Here is a 20474-nt window from a genome sequence, read left to right as displayed (position 1 = left end):
TTGGTTCACCACAAGGAAGACGATTTTAATAATCCCAGCTGCCCAGGGAATAAAAGTCCTTTAAAAGGACCGAGGAAATACAAGGACGTGATGGAAGATCTCTGTATGGTTATGCTACAGAGACATCCAGGCACCATATGGGCTGCTGGGCCACATGCCTTTTAAAGTCTCTGAATTTTAAGAGCCTATGACTCTAACTCATGGCTTTAGAGGGGGTGAGACAGCTGCCTAGGTGTGCTGCTCCTAACTGACCTGAGGATTGTCACTAGTCCCATAACAACGGCTTCCATTTTTGCAACACCTCTGCACATTTCCAAAGTTCTCTTACATGCATTTTCACATTTTCCCCCAAGGGCCACCAAAAAAATGGCAGATACATCCCTGGGCTGAACAGAGAGAGGTGCAGGGGAGGGACTAAGAGAAAAGACTCTTGGTTGGGCACACAGGAACATGACCTCCCCAGGACCAAAGCTTTGAAGGGTCACTACAGTCACAATGACATGCAATCTACAACTGACGACTTCCAGGGGCCAGAGGCTCGGTTGTGAAGGCCACAGCCAAAAGCAAGTTAGATGTGCAGTGTCAGCTAAAGGCCCAGGGAACAAGGACAACACAGAGAGAAAGATGGTAGTGACTGCCCCCACGGCTCACAGCTATACGCTAAATAGGTCTTCAATCCCGAATCTCTTAAGGGTGAAATAGCTGAAAATCTCCTGCCCACCCAAGTCACAAAACTCGGCAGCAAGCTGGAGACTCTGGCAATTAGAGAGAGATGCCATCCTAGTCTCTTCTCCCCAGACAATGATTTCCCAGGAAGCAAGAAGTCAGGCAGTCACCGTGCCAGGTGAAGGAAGTAAGTGACAGATACTAGAGGTCTCTTACAGACCCGAGAGGGACTCTGGTGATGTGACAGTGAGCACATGTGTGTTATCAGTCACCATGGCTGCATAACAAACTGACCCAATCTGACAGCACAAAATGCAATAATTATTTATTATTAAAATCTCTCCTGGAGAGTTAACACCTCTTCTGGAGGTGACTGGGCTCAGGTAGTTCTCATTCAGTTGCAGTCAGGCGAGGCTGGGGCTCAGGTCATCTCTAGTTGGTATATTCACTTGCACAGCTGGTTGTTCCTGCTGACTATCAGGTAGGACCTCTGCTGGGGCTGCCTACTGGAGCATGACGCCTGGGCTTCCTCCCAGCATGGCAGCCACATTTCAAGAGGAGCAATCCAAAGAGAGAACTGCATTGCCTTTTATGACCCACCTTTGGAAGATACACAATTTCTGCTACTTTCTGCTACATTCTAGAATATTTTTTTTAAAGGGCCAGCCATATACAAGGGGAAGGCCATGAAAGTGCTTTCACATCAAGCCAAAGCACTTGGGGGCATGTTTTTAAAGACCACAGGTACAACACTTCCTCTAGAAACTGCACTCCCTCACTTTGAGGGAGCTCCATGTTGCTCGGCAGCACGGGAGCTTCCTCCCACCGTGCCAGGCTTTGGGCTGAAGACCATCACTAAGTTGAATGTGTCCCACATCTGGGGGCCCAAAAATCAGGGAGGACCTGAACGCCAGGGTTATGGGACTCCTGACTTTAAGCACACCAGGTCACTTTGAAAAATGATTTTGTGAGACATATGGATTCCATTTCACATAAAGTAGAGCCTGGTGAGGGACTAAGAGTTGCCTAAAGATAGGGATACATTTGCTTTTGACTCTGGAGCCAGAAAAGCCAGTGTATGCCCCCAAAATAACACACATGCCAAACACTACAGGACAGACTGCACTTGTGTGGTGACACTTCATCTCCCAGCTTTTATCCAGGGCTCAGATGGAGCCTTCTCTCTGAGTTTACATATGTTCCAGGCCCCAGGCCCCAGCAACACTTCTAAAAATAGCTCTTTTACTTTAGTTGATTGCAAAATAAAATGCTCTTCCTTGGGGAAGGGAGCTGCTGTGAGCAAAGCCTCTATTTTCCTACAGAAGGAGCTTGAGCAGAGTTTACTTCTTGGTTCTCTTTTTTCTATTGTGACCTGTTTTGAGCTTCCCTGGGGTCCCCAGAAGTCCAGTGAATGAACGGAGGTGGGGAAAGATAAACGAGGAAGGAAGGAATGCTTTTCAGAAGGGTGCCTCACTCTTCAGACCGGGGCTGAAGGCGTCTTGGCTCCGCTGCTTGGCTGAGCCCACTGCTTGTGGCAGGATGGCACGTGGAGCCATCAGCACTAGTGGAAACACACATTGTGTCACAGTGAAAACTGATGGAGTGAGTCTGAGAGGCTGCACTGAGCACGATGAACGCACAACACAGAAGAGCAGGTGCATGGTGCTCCGGGTCAGGATGAGCCGTCCAACCTACTGGGCACAGATGAAACTGCTCTGCTGTGAAGAAACAGGAATGTAGAGACACTGTCGGTGCTCAACTCCCATCTTCTCGCCCTCAGCGCTTCTTCCAGCCACCGGCACCTGTACTCCTTTTCCCGAGGGCTGTCTCTGGTCGCTGCCGGCACTGCTTTGGCTGTTGAAGTCAGGTTGGAAGTGCAGGCCACTGACAGAAGTTGGTGTAGTTACCCCAGCTCCCTCCTTCTTGGGCGGGGGGGACTCTCCACTGTGTCCTGGGCTTCCGGGTGGTAAGTGGGGATCACACACCATGTACTGGCTGCCTTATCTTTCCTCCCCAGCCTCACTTCCCCACCCTCTGCTGGTGTTTCCAGGACTAATTCCTAACTCCTAAATCATTTGCACACACTCACATCCTTGTCTTTGCTTTATTTTTGAGACGGAGTCCCACTGTCACCTGGGCTAGAATGTGGTGGCATCAGCCTTGCTCACCGCAACTTTAAATTCCTGGGCTCAAGTGATCCTGCCATGTCAGCCTCCCAAGTAGCTGGGACTACAGGCGCCTGCCACAGTGTCCAGCTAGTTTTTCTATTTTTAGTAGTTATGGGGTCTCACTCTTGCTCAGGCTGGTCCCAAACTCCTGAGCTCAAGCTAGCCACCTGCCTCGGCCTCCCAGAGTGCTAGGATTACAGGCACGAGCCATTGTACCTGGCCTCACATCTTTGTCTTATCATATTCTCTAAGGCAGTGGTTCTCAACCTTCCTAATGTCGTGGCCCTTTAATACAGTTCCTGTGAGTCGCGACCCACAGGTTGAGAACCTCTGCTCTAAGGGAACCAAACCTTGAGGGGATCTTGCCCTTTTCAAAGATTCTACCGTGTGCAATTCCCATGTTCATGCAGAGGGCCTGGTTTTCTTACCTAACCAGCCATCTATTACATTTCCCAGTTAAGGTTCTTGAGGAAAGAAAGGGCTTTTCCCTCTCTGATGCTGTTTGTAAGGAGAAGGCCTCTGAGCTGCGGGCAGCGGCTCCCACAGCAGAGCTCTCAGCCCCTCTCCCCCCACTGCGTGTACAGCCTCATGTGCAGTGCCACCCTGAAAGGCCCAACTGGACACAAGGCCATGAGGACCAAGGAGACCTCTTCCCCCTCCTTTCTCCCTTCCCACAATAAGATTTCTGAGTCCAGTTCAGGGTTCTACCTTAGACAGCAGTGAGAGTGGGTGTTAGGGACAATTGGCCCTGTTTAAGTTACCTTCCCTGGTCAACCAAAACCCTAAGCTTCCAGAAATCATAAAGGTCTCTTTGAAAGTTGGCCTAAGATAAGTATCTAAGAAAAGTAACGAAAATCTACAAGGCATTTCCTAGAGAGAAATATACCCAACAACTTAACCTTTACCCAGAAAGTTTGTCCTAGTGTATGTTCACCCATGTGGACAGACATGTATGCATATGTACAGTCAGGAACACAATCACACACAAATATGGGTGAATCTCAGAAACGTGCTAAGAAGCCCTACCTCCAAAAGCACGTCCCGTAGGATGCACATACGTAAGATTCTAGAACACACGTAAACTACTCTATAGTGATAGAAATCAGAAAAAAGGGTTGTGTGGGGTGTGCTGGACTGGGGATTCCTGAAAAGGGTCATGAGAGAACTTTCTGGAACGATGGTATGACCAGACAGTGGGGGGCAGGGGGCACAGGTCTATTCACATGTCAGCAAAGGTCGATGGTGCACATAAACCTTGTGCACTTCCTGGAGTATAAATATGACCCAAAAGTTAAAAAGTAGAAGCAAATAGTAAACATTAGCTCATAAAATGCGGGAGCCAATGATACACGTAAGGGGGCTGATCTGAAATCTGAAAATTACTTTAAAGTCTACTGAACAAGGATGGATTTTAAATGCAGGGTTCAATAGGTCCATAAACATGGAGCCAGGATAATAAAATGTAAATTATAGAAGCTGGGTGCTAGGTCTATAAAGTTCACTGTAAAATATTATTTTTCTGTATGTTCTCAAATGTTCATAACAAAAAGCTAAAGCAAAAAAAATTTAAAAATATATAGTTGTCCCCCTGTATCCATGGGTTTTGCGTCTGTGGATCCAACTGAGGATCAAAAATATCTAGAAAAATGAATTCCACAAAGTTCCAAAAACAAAACTTGAATTTGCCACCCACCAAGTACAACGATGAGTAAAGTACTGTGTGAGCATTCTGTAAGTGATCTACAGCTGATGTGAAGTCCGCGGGAGGAGGTATGCAGGTTATACACAAAGACTGCGCCTTGTTCTATTAGAAGAGTGTGCATTCGGTGCATGTGTTTGGGTGCCTGGGACCCAAACCCTCGAAAGTATCGAGGGACAACTAGACCTACAGGCAAAATTCTTGAGATTGAGTGGGAAGAGAGAAAGTTTTAAATAAACAAGCACACAAAATTATGGCATTATAATTATATGGACAATATAATGGTACCCACTGAGAGATTCTGTCTGCCTGGGAACCACTACGCAGAGCCACCAGGCACCAAGTGATGTGGCCTAGACATCCTTAAAAGAAACATCCTTTCCTGAGCCAGAAACACAAAATGATTCAGCAAAGGGACCAATGTCCCCCATGAAACCAAGAGTCAGTGGATACAAAGAGCTGCCAGAGGGGAGGTACAGCTGTGTTAAATGTTCCTTCCTCTAAATTCAGCATTAAATAATTCAATGTAAATAAAATGGCCCAGTGTTTGTGGTTGAAATGCATCAAGATGTGGGGAAACTTAGTATTTCTGGAATATGGAAGGACAGTGGTTTCTTAGCCCATCATCCACAGGGCAGCTTCTAACCTCAACAATGATGCAAGGACTCTATGGTTTGCATGCTTATGTCCCCTCAAAAATTCATACATTAAAACCTTGACCCACAGGGCATTAAGGGGTGGGGCCTTTGGGGAAGCTTTTAGGAATGGGATCAACATCGCTATACAGGAGACCCCAGAGAACCCCCTCGCCCCTTTCTCAGCGTGAGGTTAGAGAGGGAAAGCAACTGGGAACCAGGAAACAGGCCCTCAGGAGACTCCGACTCTGCCACTGGCCTGCCCTGACTTACAGGCCCTCAGGAGACTCCGACTCTGCCACTGGCCTGCCCTGACTTACAGGCCCTCAGGAGACTCCGACTCTGCCACTGGCCTGCCCTGACTTCCAGCCGCCAGAACTGTGAGGAGTAAATGTCGGTTATTTGGAACCAATCAGTCTATGGTGTATTGTTTCTGCAGCCCGAATGGGGGCATAGTCAAGTGCAGAGTGCTCCCTTCCCACCTGCTTATGCCCCTCAACCTGTCTCCTTCATCTGCTCTGACCTATCCTGTATCTCAGTCTGAGGACCAACATCCGCAACATGGGCAGGAGGTTCTATGAATTTGCATGGGGCAAATCAGCAAGATCTCAGCACCTTGGAATCCCTGTTCCCCAGGGAAAGCTCCACAGGCGCTTCTCTTGATGCTGACAAGCTGTCGTGTGGCGGGTTCCTGTGCTGTGACAACTAAGACTATTTTTATTTCACTCTTGGGTTTTTATAGTATTAGTACCTGTCAGATTCATTTTACTCACCTCCCATCGTAGAAAATCCCCATGCTCTAAAAAACAGAGAAAGGAATCAACAGCATGAACAGTGACCACCATCTCCTGAGCAGGATGAATTGAGACCCTGCTTCTGGGACCCCTCGGGCCCCACAGAGTGGGCACCAGGAAATGGGCTTCCACTCACAGCTGAGCGTCGGCTGTGTGCGAGCACTTTAGCCCACTGCCTCTTCCAGGTTGTCCCTTGAATTGTCCCCACTTCACGGGGGAGAAAACCGATGCTCTGGGAGTTTAAATGGCTGGTCCGGATTCCTGCCCAGGCCTGTGGGCCCCACTCCATAGCCCGGACTCAGCCCAGGAGTACCTGGCAATCACAAAACACGCACACCCCTCATCTCAGAGCTTCCTCACCACCCCAGGCAGGCCGGGCACTCTGAGTGACTGTTCAGTGACTGAGGGGACAGGACATTAAATGAGTCCAGCACTCTTCAGGCTAGGCCCTTGCTCCCTCCAGAACAGCCTGTGCCCGCGGTCTACAGCCTGTTGCCTTTCGTTCCTCAAACCAGTGTCCCTGATGCCAACAGGGTGGACACAGGTGAGCACTGAGGTCCAGCTGCAGGCTCCGGGCTGCACTCCTATGCAAAGGCCTTGACAGGGATGGATAATAAGCCACTGGGCTGAGTCCAAATCCATTTTTTTTTTTTGAGTCGGATTCTAAAAAAGGCTGCTAATCTTTAATTCAGGAATTTTATTGTTCTATTATAGAAATTTCAGGCAAATGAAATGAGATTAACACTATAAGGAACCTCAGACATACACTGATTTAACTCACTCTCTGAGGTGCAAGGCACACCCTTTCCTGGGCCTACGTGGGGCTCTACCCCAGGACACACACCCCAGAGGGGTGTCTGTCAGCCCCCTAGTCACATGCAATATGGCTTGGAGCCTCTCTCCAAATCACACCCAGTGGGGTAGCTAGGGCCCCCCAACCCTGCAGCCAGGCTTTCCCGACTTGTTCCCTGGTACCTACTTAGAAATAAGCCAGGTCTACAGGCTCCAAGATCATCCTTCAGGGAATAGGCCCCTCCTCCCTGTGGTTTATTCTACCCAAAAACTGAGAGTCCACCCAGGCTTAGAAGAGTCTCACTATGGTCCAAGAAAGGCTGGTGGGGAGAGGGCTCAGTGCCCCAGGCCCTGCCCTCAGTCCCATGAGCACCTCAGCCCCATAGCTTGGCCAGCCCTGGTGTGAGTGGTGGGGAGAGGCGAGCACCAAGGCAGTGGAGAGCCGGATGGCAAGACAAGATTCACAGGTAGGGTGAGGCAGGAACATCCTTCCCAACTCTAACACAGCAGGATTTTAACCTACAGTTAGGGTGACATGCCACCCTGGTGTTCCTCAGGGGAAGAAGGCTTAAAAACAAAGCCCAAGCCCCCTGAGATGATGGAGCAGGAAATTAATGTTCCTGTGACTTAAGGAGCCTTAAAAACAAAGCCCACAGCCCCCTGAGATGATGGAGCAGGAAATTAATGTTCCTGTGACTCAAGGGGAGTGCTGAGTGTGGTGCCTACAGCAGATTTGGGGTCTTACGCTGGCTGATATTCACTCTTCACTTACTGGTTTGCTGGTTCACTGAAGCTCCTGCCTGCTTGCAGGCCCAGGCGCTGTCCCCTCCACCAGCTCAGAGGCAGCCAGTGCACAGAACTGAGCCTTAGGCTGTGGGTCCGCCCGGTGTCTTAGTCCACTCGGGATGTCACAACAGAATGCCAGTGCCTCAGTGGCTTATAAAAAACACAGACATTTATTTCTCAACAGTTTTGGAAGTTGGGAAGTCCAAGACTGTGGTGCTGGTAGAGTGGTGTCTGGTGAAGCCCTTCCTGGATCACAGGTGGTGCCTTTTTGCTACATCTTCACATAGTGGAGAGGGTGAGGGGCCACTTTCCTAGGAGCACTAATCCCACCCCTTAGGGCTTCATCCTCATGACCTAATCACGTTCCGAAGACTCCACCTCCAGATACTTTCACCCCGGGGGGTAAAAATTTCAAACCTCTGAATTTTGGGGAGACACAAACATTCAGACCACGACACTTGGAAGCTTGAAAACAACTGATGCCTGATTTCTACCCCCTATAACTCCAGTTTTCTTGGCCTAGGGTTTAGCCTGAGTTTAAAATCTTGTGTCTCACAAGACCCTAGAGGCCTTATTTAAAAACTAGATGGCTGAGCCTGCCTCCCAGAGGTTCTGAGCCAGAGGTCAAGAGCATCCTGGTCCCTGCTCTAATGCCAGCTTTCAACGGACCCAGAAATGCCCTTCGCATCTCTAAATCTCTGTCCTAGCTTCATCTGGAAAATGAGATAATCTATGGAATAAGATCTGAGTGGGACAGACAAGGAAAGAGTTCCCAGTTCCATCAGGATGCTGCTACTCCAGAGATGACTAAAGAATGGGGACTCAGGTGAATGGCAGTGAAACCCCAGAGGATAGAAGTATGACCAGGGCAACATCTGCTCCTTGGCCAGGGGAAGAATCAGCTACCACTGTCACAGTGGACCCACATGGGCCCACATGGGTCCAACCAAGGAATGTACTGGGGCCGGGTGGTGGCTTCCCCTTGGAGGGGACCCCTGGTAGGTGTTTTGGGCCACCCCACTGCCACACCACAGCCTCCACATACTGTTGAGTGGCTGCACACTGCTCCAGGAGTGTCTGAGAGACAGGTCCCGGGGGACTACATGTGGCACAGCCTAAATGACCCAAATAGGAAGCAATTCCAAAGTGTAATGAGTATTGGACAGGAGGTCCAGGCACCCAGATGTTCTGAAACAATAGGGTATTCCAGACCAGTGCTTTTCAAGCATTTTTAGGTGATAGACATTTACTCTTTGAATAAGTTTTCAACAGATCCCTAACAAATGGACACAGAAACATCGAAAGCTTTTGATTGTGTGTCTGCAGCAAGGGAATGATGGGAGATATCACCTAAATAACACCCACCCCAGCCCATGGTGAATTAGATGGCAAAGGCACCATCAGAGGGAAGGGTCAGGGACAGACAGCAGAGAAGAACTTAGGGATGTCATTCCTGCCCCAATCTGCCCTGCAGACCCTGTGAGGCCCCAGTCCCATGGCCTATGATGTTGCAGCATCAAATGTTTCTGAGAGGGCCAAAGAGTAAATATTTTGGCCTTTACAGGCCCTGTGGTCTGAGCTGCAACTACTCAACTATGCCTTTGTAGAACAAAAGCAGCATAGACAACATGGGGGTGGGGGTGTGTGTGTGACTGTATTCCAATAAAACTTTATTTACAAAAACATTCAAAGGGCCCCATGTGGTCAAAGGTTCTTATTTGTTGAGCCCTAGCTCAGAGGAAAAGAGTTTGGAAGCCACTGGAAGCTACTAGAAGCAATAATACCTGAGCTTGTTCTCACATTTATGGCTCTGGACTCTCAGGTCTGTAGCTCAACTTGTCTTGGTCTCACACAAACTAATCTACCAACTGGGCATCATGAGACACTGCTCCTGACCTTGACCAATTTGTTCCAAGGACCAAAAGTGTTTCAATGAACTAATGAACATGTGGAAATGCTTGGAAAAGTCTAAAGTGTTTTGAAAACAGGCCAATTAAACCTCTGCATTCGTTATCTTTACCTGTGTTTCAGGAAGATTCCAGGCATCATTCACTGGCTTACACTGCCCAGGGCTGCTTTTAAAGAACAATATTTAAAAGAATGCCTCAATAAAAACATGCTGAGGAGTGTCTCAATGAGCGAGATGAATAGCATCAGGCCCTTTCCTCTCGACTTGTGAACTCATCCTTAGTATGAAGCAGAAAATCCTCTCCTCCCTGTTTCATCCTGTTGGTCAACACAGTGGCTCTCAGGTCAGAGCATCCACTAGTCAGAAGCCTCCTAATTAATACCCCCTATGTCTCCACACAGCTCAGTTCTTACATTGCATTGTCACTGAACTACACTAAATAACTCATTCATCCTTAAAAGAATCCTAATAATCCCCAGTGCTCTAAGACTTAGGAAACACCTGACATCACTTAGGTGGAAGGTGATAGAATTGGGGTTTAGGATTTACCCCAGAACCCACGTGATTGATTGCTAATGATGTCATCTTTGAACAATGAAAACACTCATTATTTCCTCCAGTGTTCTTGTATTTCCAAAGAAAGATGAAATTTGCAAATAAGCACAACTGGGGTGATTTCTTCGTCATTGATGAACCTCCCATGGTAAAGAGAGAATCAAACTGGGTCACCACAATCAAGAGAGAATTGTGAAGATTAAGCCAAGAGCTAAAACTAAGCTTGGAAGACATAAATTTGGGTTATAGGTTTTCTATGGTGGGAGTATTTTGCTTTTGTAATAAGATAAACAGAAAAGAAAGTTAGGAAATTCTGTTATTTCCAAAAAAAAAAAAAAAATTTCGAGGGCAATGAATGTAGCAGAGACCAGCCAGCTGGTAACCAAAGCTGTTTTCTCTTCTTCTTTCTGCATTATGCCAACATACATGTCCCAGGCTCCCTTGTGGTTAGAAGCAGTCATGTGACTGAGCTCTGGCCAATGGAAAGTAAGCAAAGGTGAGCAGCTAGCAGGAACCCTGCTACTGACCCACAATCCTCCATGCTCATTTCCCTTAATGCAAAGAAACACAGAGGCCTTGGAAGCCAAGTTGAGGATGGGGAAGCCTCAGGATGGAAGGATCTGGAGTCCATGGACCACTTGCAACAAGGCCAACCACAGGGGAGAACTTTATATGAGAAAGAAATAAACTTATCATGTGTTAAATCATAGAATCTGGGCAAGTTATGTGTTACAGCAGCTTCTATTACCCTATCAAACTAATTCAGCAAAGAATTTGATACAAATTAAAAAGCAGATCTTATTAGTTTCTGATTTGTTCCAGTTAAGAATGTCAACAGCTATTTGAATCATTAGGAGAATTGCAACTGCAGGGAGAAACTAGTGAGAGTGATATGAGTTAGTAAAATAACTTATGTGTGGATCTTAAGACTTTGAATCTAGTTATTTTCTGGGTTTAAACCCAGCAATAACTACAATGAGGTGAATGCAATTTGTCATTTCTAACATTCTAAAAAATATCATTTTAAATAAAACATATTAAAATTAATTTCACCTGTTTCCTTTTCCTTTTGTAATATCACCACTAGAAAATCTAAAATTATATCTATCGCTCCAATTATGTTTCTATTAGACAGTGGTGAACATCAGGTTTTCTATTCAATTATTAATACACATCGAGTACTGTGCAGGAGTTTTGGGGCCCTACTTTGCTTCCGACAAGCCCTGTCAGAAGCAGGCTGTTCATTCCACTGATCCTGTTTTTTTCATGGAAAAGATAAGAAAGTTGGCCCTTTCACACTTTGTAGATTGGTCCCACCCAGCCCTGTGATTTTAAAACCAACCAACCCCAATGTTAGGGTTAAACCCCAGAGCAGTGGGATTCCCTTTGTTCACAGCCAGCAGCTGACCGAGTCTGCTCTGCTGGCTGATCTGTGTTTGGGCTCCAGTCCCTTTTATGGGCCACACTCACCCTCAAACCCACCCTCACTTTACTTCTCTCACATGGACTTCCAGAGTCCTTCCTCTATTGCAATTCATATTAATGCTTAGATTATCTGGGGTTTCTGGCCATTCTAGTAAAATCCTGACCTGGTAAACACCCTGGCACTTTCCCTTAGGGCCCGCGTCCTCTCGCCTCACCCTGGTCTTGCAACACGGGCCCAGCACGTCCCTACCTGCAGAGGCCTTAGGCCTACCCGGGAAGTGAGAGTGAGACGCTCCCTTATCAGAATGAAGCCCAGCAATCCCACAGTGAAGCCAATACCAAAGGCCCTCATTTTAAATACGTTCCTTCTTCCAAAGTTCATTGAAAGAGGCACTCTGAGGTAAAGTTCATTTCTTTAAAATACCAAAAAACTGAAAAACCAGAGGTAATAGATTTCTCTGGAGACAGGCTACAAACTGTCTAAATAAAATTCTAAATTCTGCAAAGTGTACAAATAAATATCACAATGAATTCATTTCTGCTACACTTGTCCACCACCCTCAATATTACATTTAGCTAACTTAATTTTCTGTGGATTCAAATTTATTCAAAGTTAAATTTCTCTTAATAGGTCATCTGAGTAAACAATTCCAAGCGTCATTTGCAAAAAAAAAAAAAAAAAAGTTTTCATTTTCGAAATTGGCAATGTCAGGCTGAGAAATCAAGCTGAAAAATTCACAGAGAACTGGAATAATTGCAAAGGAAAAAAGAAATAAGGAAAGAAACCAAAACTGGGAGCTCAGAGGGCAGTCTTATTCCTACAGTTCTAGAGATTAAAAAAAAATCACAAATTTCCCCTCACTCTAAGGGGTGGAGGATGAATGCCATTTTAAAAAATATGAAATGTAAAAAGCAATATATCCTTAAAGGTAGCAGCTGGAAAGGTGTGTCGTTCTACTGGGGCCACACCAGTCACAGACAGCACTGCCGTTTTATAAAGGGTGCCCTGGACTTCCTCTGGCTCCTGGTCAAGAGAGAGAGAGAGAGAGAGAAAGGAGAGAGAGGAAAAGAGGGACAGGAAAAGAAGGGGAGGAAGAAGGCAGAGGGAGAAGAAGAGTTAAGGTATGACATGGATTTTGCAAACACAGAGCACTCATTAAGGGAAGTTAAGGTATTTGTGCAATGGGATAAAAGTTTTCATGAATTTCTATTCTTAAAATTTCTTGTAATTATAGAATTTGTGCAGTGGAAGGTCTATTTTATAGGTGAAGAATTGGGCATCTGAGAGGCAAAGTAGCTCCATATCCCCAACAGGGAATACAACCAGAATAGAAGTAATTCCAACCCCAGTCCCTGAATCTACAGCCTCACTCTAATGGCATCTAAAGCCAGGGGTTCCAACAGCACAGTCCGAGAAGCCCTGTGACATCACAAGTGGCAACTGGGTGTAGTTTACAACAGGTACCTAATAACTCTTGCCTGTCACCTGGCCACCAGCACTCCCACAACCAGGACACATGCTGTATCCCAAATGCCCCAAATGTCCTAGTCCCCGTGTGATCACCCTTCTTCTCTCTAAGTGCACTTCTGCTGCTGTCATCATAAATAGCAGGTCCAGAAAGCCCAGGCCCCTACACGTGTATCTAGGACTTCTGAGAGCAGACACCACTATCTTCAACCAGTACAAGCAATATTCACTCTGTACAAGGCCTCTTAAAGGAAACTAAGCAACGTTCTGGAATGAACCTGCCTGTGGCTCCCTCCCGCTCCGTCCTCTCACCCACCAGGTCAGAGGCAGTGACACTCACTACTGCTAAATGGTACATCTGTATCAGGACCTCAGGAGTGCTTGAGCTCTCCCACTTTTTAAATTAAAATATCTGTTCAATCCAGACTGAGAAGCAGCCCTCCACAGAATTCTGGCAAGAGCAGGAGGTGGCCAGGATCCATGTGTGTCTGTGGTGATGTTTTGATTACCTATTTGCAAGATACAGATGGTTGGGCAGAATGATGGCCTCGTTATCATGCCTGGGACCTTCAGGGCTTGCCTGGGTGAGAAGATGGCACTGGGACCTCAGACCTGGGCCTGTTGACAGAACCAGACAGGCCTGTGTCTGCTTGCTTTCATGGGGCATGGATGGAGAATGTCACTTTAAGAATCTTGCATTATGCCCCACCCATCATGGGGAGATGGGCACCCCCCGCAGACAGTGGGACACTCACCAGCATGCTCCCATGTGGAGCCATCAAACATGGGGCACTCAGCTGTACGTACTTTATTACTTCATTACCAATTCTCACAGCAGTTGTGAAAGGTCAGAATGATTATCTCAACTTCCCAGAGAAACATACAGAGGCTTGAAAACCTGAATGTTTTGCCAAAGCCCACAGCTTCAAAGCTGGGATTTAAACTCAAGTGAGCATAGCTCCAAGCCCCAGGCTAGAGATAAGGCTGCCAGGGCTACAGTTTACATCCTTGGGGTGTTTGCAAGGAGGCTGTAAAGACTGGAGGTACGTCCAAACACTACTGGAAGTTCTAGACCGGCCCGGCCCGGAGACTTCTCTGTGATGATGAAAATCCTCTACCAGAAAAGAAAGGAAAAGAAAATGGTCTGCTGTCTGTGCTGTTCGCCTATGGGGACCACCAGCTACATGTACCTACCGTGTACTTGACATGAGGCTGGCGCAACTGAGAATCTAAAGTTTTAATTTTACTTGATTTGAACTTATTTCAATTTAAATTGCCATTTAATACCTGTATTGGACAGGGAAGTTAGAGATATTTTATACTAACAGCATCCAGAAAAGAGAATGGTCACTGCAGCTGGTGGCAGGGGGATCCCAGCAGTCTGCAAGGAGGTCAGAGGTCAGAGGCTGCAGGCTCTGAGCCAGCTTTTGATGGGTTTTAACACAATTCTTCTTGTTTCAAGGATGATCATCTTCCCTACAGAATTTGGCTCCAAATCAAGGATACCAGAAATCAAGCCCAGTCCTCTAGGTCTACAGATGAGGACCCAAGGACGTCCCTCCCGGCTCCATGCTTTGTGGACCTGCTCTCCACAGCGTGACTAAGCTCTCTTTTGCTTCCTCCCACTTTCCTTCTAAAGCTTTTCTTCTGCTCGTCTTCCCTGTGCCCTCCCTGCCAACACCAGAAGGTCTTGGATTGGTGCTCTTTTTATCAACCTGGACATTTTGTTTTTACCTATAAGGCTGAGTCATTTCCTCTCTTGCAGCGGCTTTAATGCACTTTTAATAAAGTGCATTAAAACACCTGTCACTCTGAGAAAGGCACTTCCTAATACAGTGAGCAATGCCACTGACTGGGAAACCACCCACCTTCCCCCCAAATCACAGCCCCCGCAACAGGGAACAAAAGCCCACCCTCCCTGCAAGCCCTGTGTGTGGCCAAACTCCATATTCAGAGCTGGCCACAGGTCAGGTCTGACTTTGTTCTTTCCCACACCAAACATGACGAACGGGCCCTCTAATGTGTTATTTCCCTCCTCCTAATATCTCAATCGTTATCTGCCTGTCCATGGGAGAAGAATGTTGAAAACTATTTGACTTCAAGACCAGATCAGGGTCTTGAAAAACAGGGTTCTTTTTTTTTAAGAGACAGAGTCTCACTCTATCACCCTCAGTAGAGTACCATGCATCACTGCTCACAGCATCCTCCAACTCCTGGGCTTAGGCAATTCTCTTGCCTCAATCTCCCTAGTAGCTGGGACGACAGGTACCTGCTGCAATGCCTGGCTATTTTTTTGTTGTTGCAGTTTGGCTTAGGCTGGGTTCGAACCCGCCAGCCTCAGTATATGGGGCCAGCGCCCTATCCAATGAGCCACAGGTGCTGCCCTGCAAACAGGGTTCTTAGCACAGAATCTGCACCATCCCTCTTGTTACCTTTCAGGCCAGTCACTGGTAAATCTCCAACTCTCAGAGTCCAACACCTCAGTCCCACCCAGGGACTTGCAAACCCTATGGCCATTTACATTTGTAGCTCACGTAGCTGCCCCCATGCTTCACTAACCTTCAAGAATGTTCCTTGGGAACATTTAGTAACAGCCACAATAACCCTTGAGTTCTCCAGCTTGAGGAATATGAATTATGTAGGATTGGTTTTGTTTTGTTTTGGTTTGGTTTTGGTCTGGGGGAGAAGATAACTTATTCTTAATTCTTTCTGGCTTTGCTTTGAGCTGACTATTAAGATTCTCACTTCTAACTACCCTCCAGAAAAGGAGTAGACACACAACTCCCTGAAACCCCTTCTGTACTCAAAGGCCTATGGTTCCTTGGGCTGCAATGAAGATTCCTTACGTTCTTCCATGGTGACCCCCAAAATGAGACAGGCCTTTGAATGTGGAATCAGCATACGGCTGAACTCTCCTTGAAGGGGGCACATGTGAGGCCTGAGTCCCCACCAGGCCAGGAAGGAAGCCCCAGGAGCTATGAAATGCAAGTCAGGGTGACAGAACAAGGCCACAGAGCTACTGTGAGCTAAGAAAGATTTTTAAAATTTTAAAATATAATTCAAAAGCATCTTTAAAGAATATATGACAGACCAAAGTGTAAGATACTTACTGTCTGTTTGGCCCTTTCCAGAACAAATTCTCCAAGCCCTGGTCTCAACTATCAGTGACCTCATTCATCCAGAGGGGCACCTGTCATTTCCCTGAGGCTTCAGGAGCTGGGTTCTGACAACTTCTAGTTCCTGTGGACATCCCTTTGTATTTGTTTATTTTTTTTAGTTTCAGTAATATTAGGGGTAAAACATTCCATAATACCTTTCCCAGGGAAGGCACAATAGATATCAAATACAACAACTGAAAAATGAAAATTCATTTCTCCCAAGATCAACATCATGGGCAAGGATCAGGCCCATGGCCTGTGTCTTTACTGTAACAGAAATGAGGCTCCTGATTAAAAACCACCCATCCAGGGAGGATCCCAAAGCAACCTCACCCTCCTACCCCGACCCAGCGCCTCACTGGCCGGCACCTGCCTCCACATCAGACGCCAGGACAGACTCAGGAGCAACACTGCTTTTGACTTACCTTTCCCCCAGCTCCCTGAGGAAAAGAATACATTTGTAGAAAAGTGCTTTAATATTCCCTTAGGAGCTCACCTTTAAGCTTCTTAGACTCCTGCCCTAAATGTTTTTAAAGTCTCCTGGTTTAGAACACAAAGAAAACACACAGCATCCAGCACTTGCTCAGCCATAACCAGAGAAAATGATGGCCCCGCCAGGCACAGCCCCCATTACCTGGTTCTGTGCAGTTTTTGCTGCTCAGGAATTCTTCATCTTCAGAAGTCAGAGTGTCATTCACCTGCATTAGCTTCCTCCCCACCATCCACTTTCTGTCTTCCCCTATGAGGTCCATGAGGTCAAGTTCTGGGAAGAAAAAGACAATAACCACACGTCACTCACAGCTGGGTCTCAGCCAGGACCAGTGCCTTAATGGGCCATGTGCTCAGCCCTACTTACCCCCCAACCCCGGGCACTACTTGCCTGAGGGCTCTGGCTACTGGGACTTCCTGGGCCAGCAGCCCTTGGCCAATACCTGGTGGAAAATGGCACAAGGATGGTATCATATCCACCACACAAGGTGAGATATCTCACCACACAAGGGGGATGACCTTGCGGTGGGCATCCTAAACTGGATTCCAGAGTCTTCCCCAGTGGGATTGAGCTCCAGCAGTCTACATTGTGACCCTCCTAATAAAGCACACTTTACAGGCCCCTTCCCTGTCTCAATTCTCTGCTCCCAATGACATGTCAAAAAATGTTTAACCAACTCTTGGATGGTTGGACGAGGACCTGATTTGTAGCCACTGGTCATAAATCAGTGCTGCCAACATTCCCATCATGGCCAATTCCAAGATCCCAACATAACTTCAGATATCACAGAGTCGGGGAGAGCAGGATGTTGTTATTTCCTCTGATTAGTGTTAGCTGGCTTCAGCCCACCAACGTGTACCCCCGCTGGAATTTCCTTGAAGTGCTTCCCAACCCCAGGTGAGGATCTGCCTCTGGGGAGGTCACCAAGCTGAGACACCACTTCACCATCCCCAGAGTGTGGCCTTCAGTGTCACACAGAAGGTTCTCCATCCCCAGAGTGTGGCCTTCAGTGTCACACAGCAGGTTCTCCATCCCCAGAGTGTGGCCTTCGGTGTCACACAGCGGGTCCTCCATCCCCAGAGTGTGGCCTTCGGTGTCACACAGCGGGTCCTCCATCCCCAGAGTGTGGCCTTCAGTGTCACACAGCGGGTCCTCCATCCCCAGAGTGTGGCCTTCGGTGTCACACAGTGGGTCCTCCATCCCCAGAGTGTGGCCTTCAGTGCCACACAGCAGGCTCACTGTCCCCAGGAGGTGAAGGCGGGAACGTGGAAGAAGTGGACCCCAGAATGCGTGTTGGAGGCACATGTCCGTGCCCAGGGCTCTGGCTGGGATGCTGTGGGGTGGAGGTGCCAGGAGGAAGAAGAGGGGCTGCGGAGCACACTCGAGAGGAGAGGGCAGAGCGTCCTGTCGGGGACACTGAGTCTGAAGTGATCCTGGAGCAGCAGGCGGGGGAGGGGGTGGGGGATCCTGCTGCCCGTGGTTGGGCAGAAACACCTCAGGGAGAAGCGAGTGGAGAACCCCCCTGGGGGTCCCTGGTGGAGAAAGGGGACCTGAAGAGAAGGAACAGAAGAACCCAACGTCCTTCAGAGAGCAAGGACAGCAAAGGAATTCAGCAAAGGATCATGAGAAGAGAAAGAGCTGGTGTCACACAAGGTGTGCAGCGAGAACGGCAGAACGTGAAAGCAGCACCAGCCTTGACCACTGTGGACAGAGGGAGAAAGGGGGCAGAGAAAGAACGGGCAGAGTTTGATGATGGGTCACAGGGAGGCAGACCCAGCAGGACGCAGGGGCCAGCACTACAGAAAGAAGCCTTGGGAGGCGATGCCGCTGCTGAGCATCTGCTGAGGGCAGAACCTGGATCTCAACAGAACCCAGGACAGGCAGGGGCCCAAGATCCATGGGCCCAGCGGCCCTCACACCTGGCCACATGGGGCACCCAGTGACATCAGCGGAGAGTCCAGAGCGCTCACTGAGGAGCTGAAGCAGCATGCTCACTCCTCTCTCTGCACGGAGAGTCAGTCTCCGAATGATTCCACCTTCAGTATCAGATTTGATCCTCACAACACTACTCAGGAGAGGGGCTGCTCGGACATTCTCTCTCCCACACCTGGTCTCACCGCTGGCTCAGGGGAGGTGCTTAGCAAGTGTGAATTAAAATAGCTACTCCCATGATGTAAGTTGATAAAGTGAGACACATGGAAATTTCTGGAGATCATAACGCTTGTGAGCACCCTACCTGAGCCAACAGGACACGCTCACATTTGAAGTCTTCCCCAGCAAATGTAGCCCCTAACTCCAGACGTGAGTGTATCAAGATATCCAATTACAAATTACAACTTTTGCATATTAGCCAGGAGAGTGCCCCCCTTCTAGGTTTTCAAAAACAACAACAAAAAAAAAAAAATTGAGGGGGTGGAGTCTAACTAGAATAAACAATAATTTTAGACTCTGAAATACAAAATTCTACATGGTAGACACATGTACCTATTTAGCCAAAACTGTGAGGACAGTTCCAAGGACAAGTCAAGGGCAAAGCAAGTCACCTGTGTAGCCCAGCGAACCCAGTGGGGGATTTTTATGATTAAGAACAGAAACAGAGAGAGAAAAAAATCTCAAAAACTCATGAAGAAACAGTAGGGACAGTGGCTTTAAACTCCAGCAGACAGTCCTAAAATGTGAATATGACACACTACTATCAGAAATGATTTAAATCATGAAGAAAGGTATCCCCTCTGTCTCAGGCTGGGTTTCCCCAGAAGCTGCCCCTGAGGGGAGGTCTGAGCCCAGGTGGGTTATATGGGAGGTGACCCCAGAGAGAACTGGCAGCAGATTAGGGAAGTAGGAAGAGGAATTGGCAGAGGAGAGTGTGCGTCAAGCGAGTAACTAGAACTCGGGCCATCTGCACAGCTCTAGGAGCCAGCGCTGACGTGCGTCTCGGACACCCAAGAGATGAGGGAGCTTGGGTGTTCATCCACCTAGTCCTGTTTGAACATTGGTTGAAGGCTGTTCAAAGAGGACACTGATTACCCAGCACTGCCCACCTGTCGGGTGGTCAGCCAAGGTGGTGCTCAAAGGCCTTAGACAAGGAGATGCAGGTGCTAGAAGCTGGCTGGGGCTGGGGTCCACTACAGAGGCGAGAACAGGGTGACGAGGGCAGGACACCACAGTATCTACTGCAACACCACAATGTGGCAGGGCACCGTGGCATCAGCACCCCCACTCATCATCTAGAGAGAGTCGGCCCACGGCCAGCAGGTTGGCCATTCCACTGCTCTTATAGCACGGGGCAAAGACAAGTGCTTTGTGGTGCTGCAACCCCAACGTTCAGGAAGACCCCAAGGGTTTGCAAAGAAGCAAGAGGATACTTTCCAATTATTCCAAAGTTCCTTCTGTGCCAAGTTTCCACGGTTCTGTAATTCTGAGAGAAAAGCTGATACCAATTAAGAGATGTAAAAATAAAGCCAACTATTGTAGCAGAAAATTAGGGGATTTTTTAACATAATGATTCAATATCGTCAGGAATTAAGAGACTATAATGCAGCACCTCTGGAGTCCAAAACCCACAAGGTTTTATCTCAACAAAAATATATTTGACCACTGACCACTGATACGGTAACACAGAGACCAGAGTCTGAGAAAATAACACTGGTGAAAGCAACGGCCGGCATTCACTCCAGACCAGGGCTGACCACTCACTCCCCAGACCCAGGTCTGACCACTTACTCCCTAGACCCAGGGCTGACCACTCACTCCCTAGACCCAGGGCTGACCACTCACTCCCCCAGACCCAGGGCTGACCACTCACTCCCCCAGACCCAGGGCTGACCACTCACTCCCCAGACCCAGGGCTGACCACTCACTCCCCAGACCCAGGGCTGACCACTCACTCCCCCAGACCCAGGTCTGACCACTCACTCCCCAGACCCAGG

At 47.9% G+C, this 20474-nt stretch overlaps 1 protein-coding gene across 1 annotated transcript in view; it reads right to left on the bottom strand.

Moving 5' to 3' along the window:
• SLC24A3 (solute carrier family 24 member 3) overlaps nt 1–20474 on the bottom strand; it is a 517777-nt gene that overhangs the window by 431223 nt on the left and 66080 nt on the right. Inside the window, exon 2 of the mRNA XM_012810546.1 lies at nt 16690–16818. Coding sequence (XP_012666000.1) covers nt 16690–16807 — 118 coding nt within the window. The 5' untranslated portion in view covers nt 16808–16818. The remainder of the gene's footprint in view (nt 1–16689; nt 16819–20474) is intronic.

This window comes from Otolemur garnettii, unplaced genomic scaffold (genome assembly GCF_000181295.1).
Source record: "Otolemur garnettii isolate 467f Iridium unplaced genomic scaffold, OtoGar3 scaffold00136, whole genome shotgun sequence".
Classification (NCBI taxonomy): Eukaryota; Metazoa; Chordata; class Mammalia; order Primates; family Galagidae; genus Otolemur; species Otolemur garnettii.
This window is presented reverse-complemented; position numbering and strand designations above follow the sequence as displayed.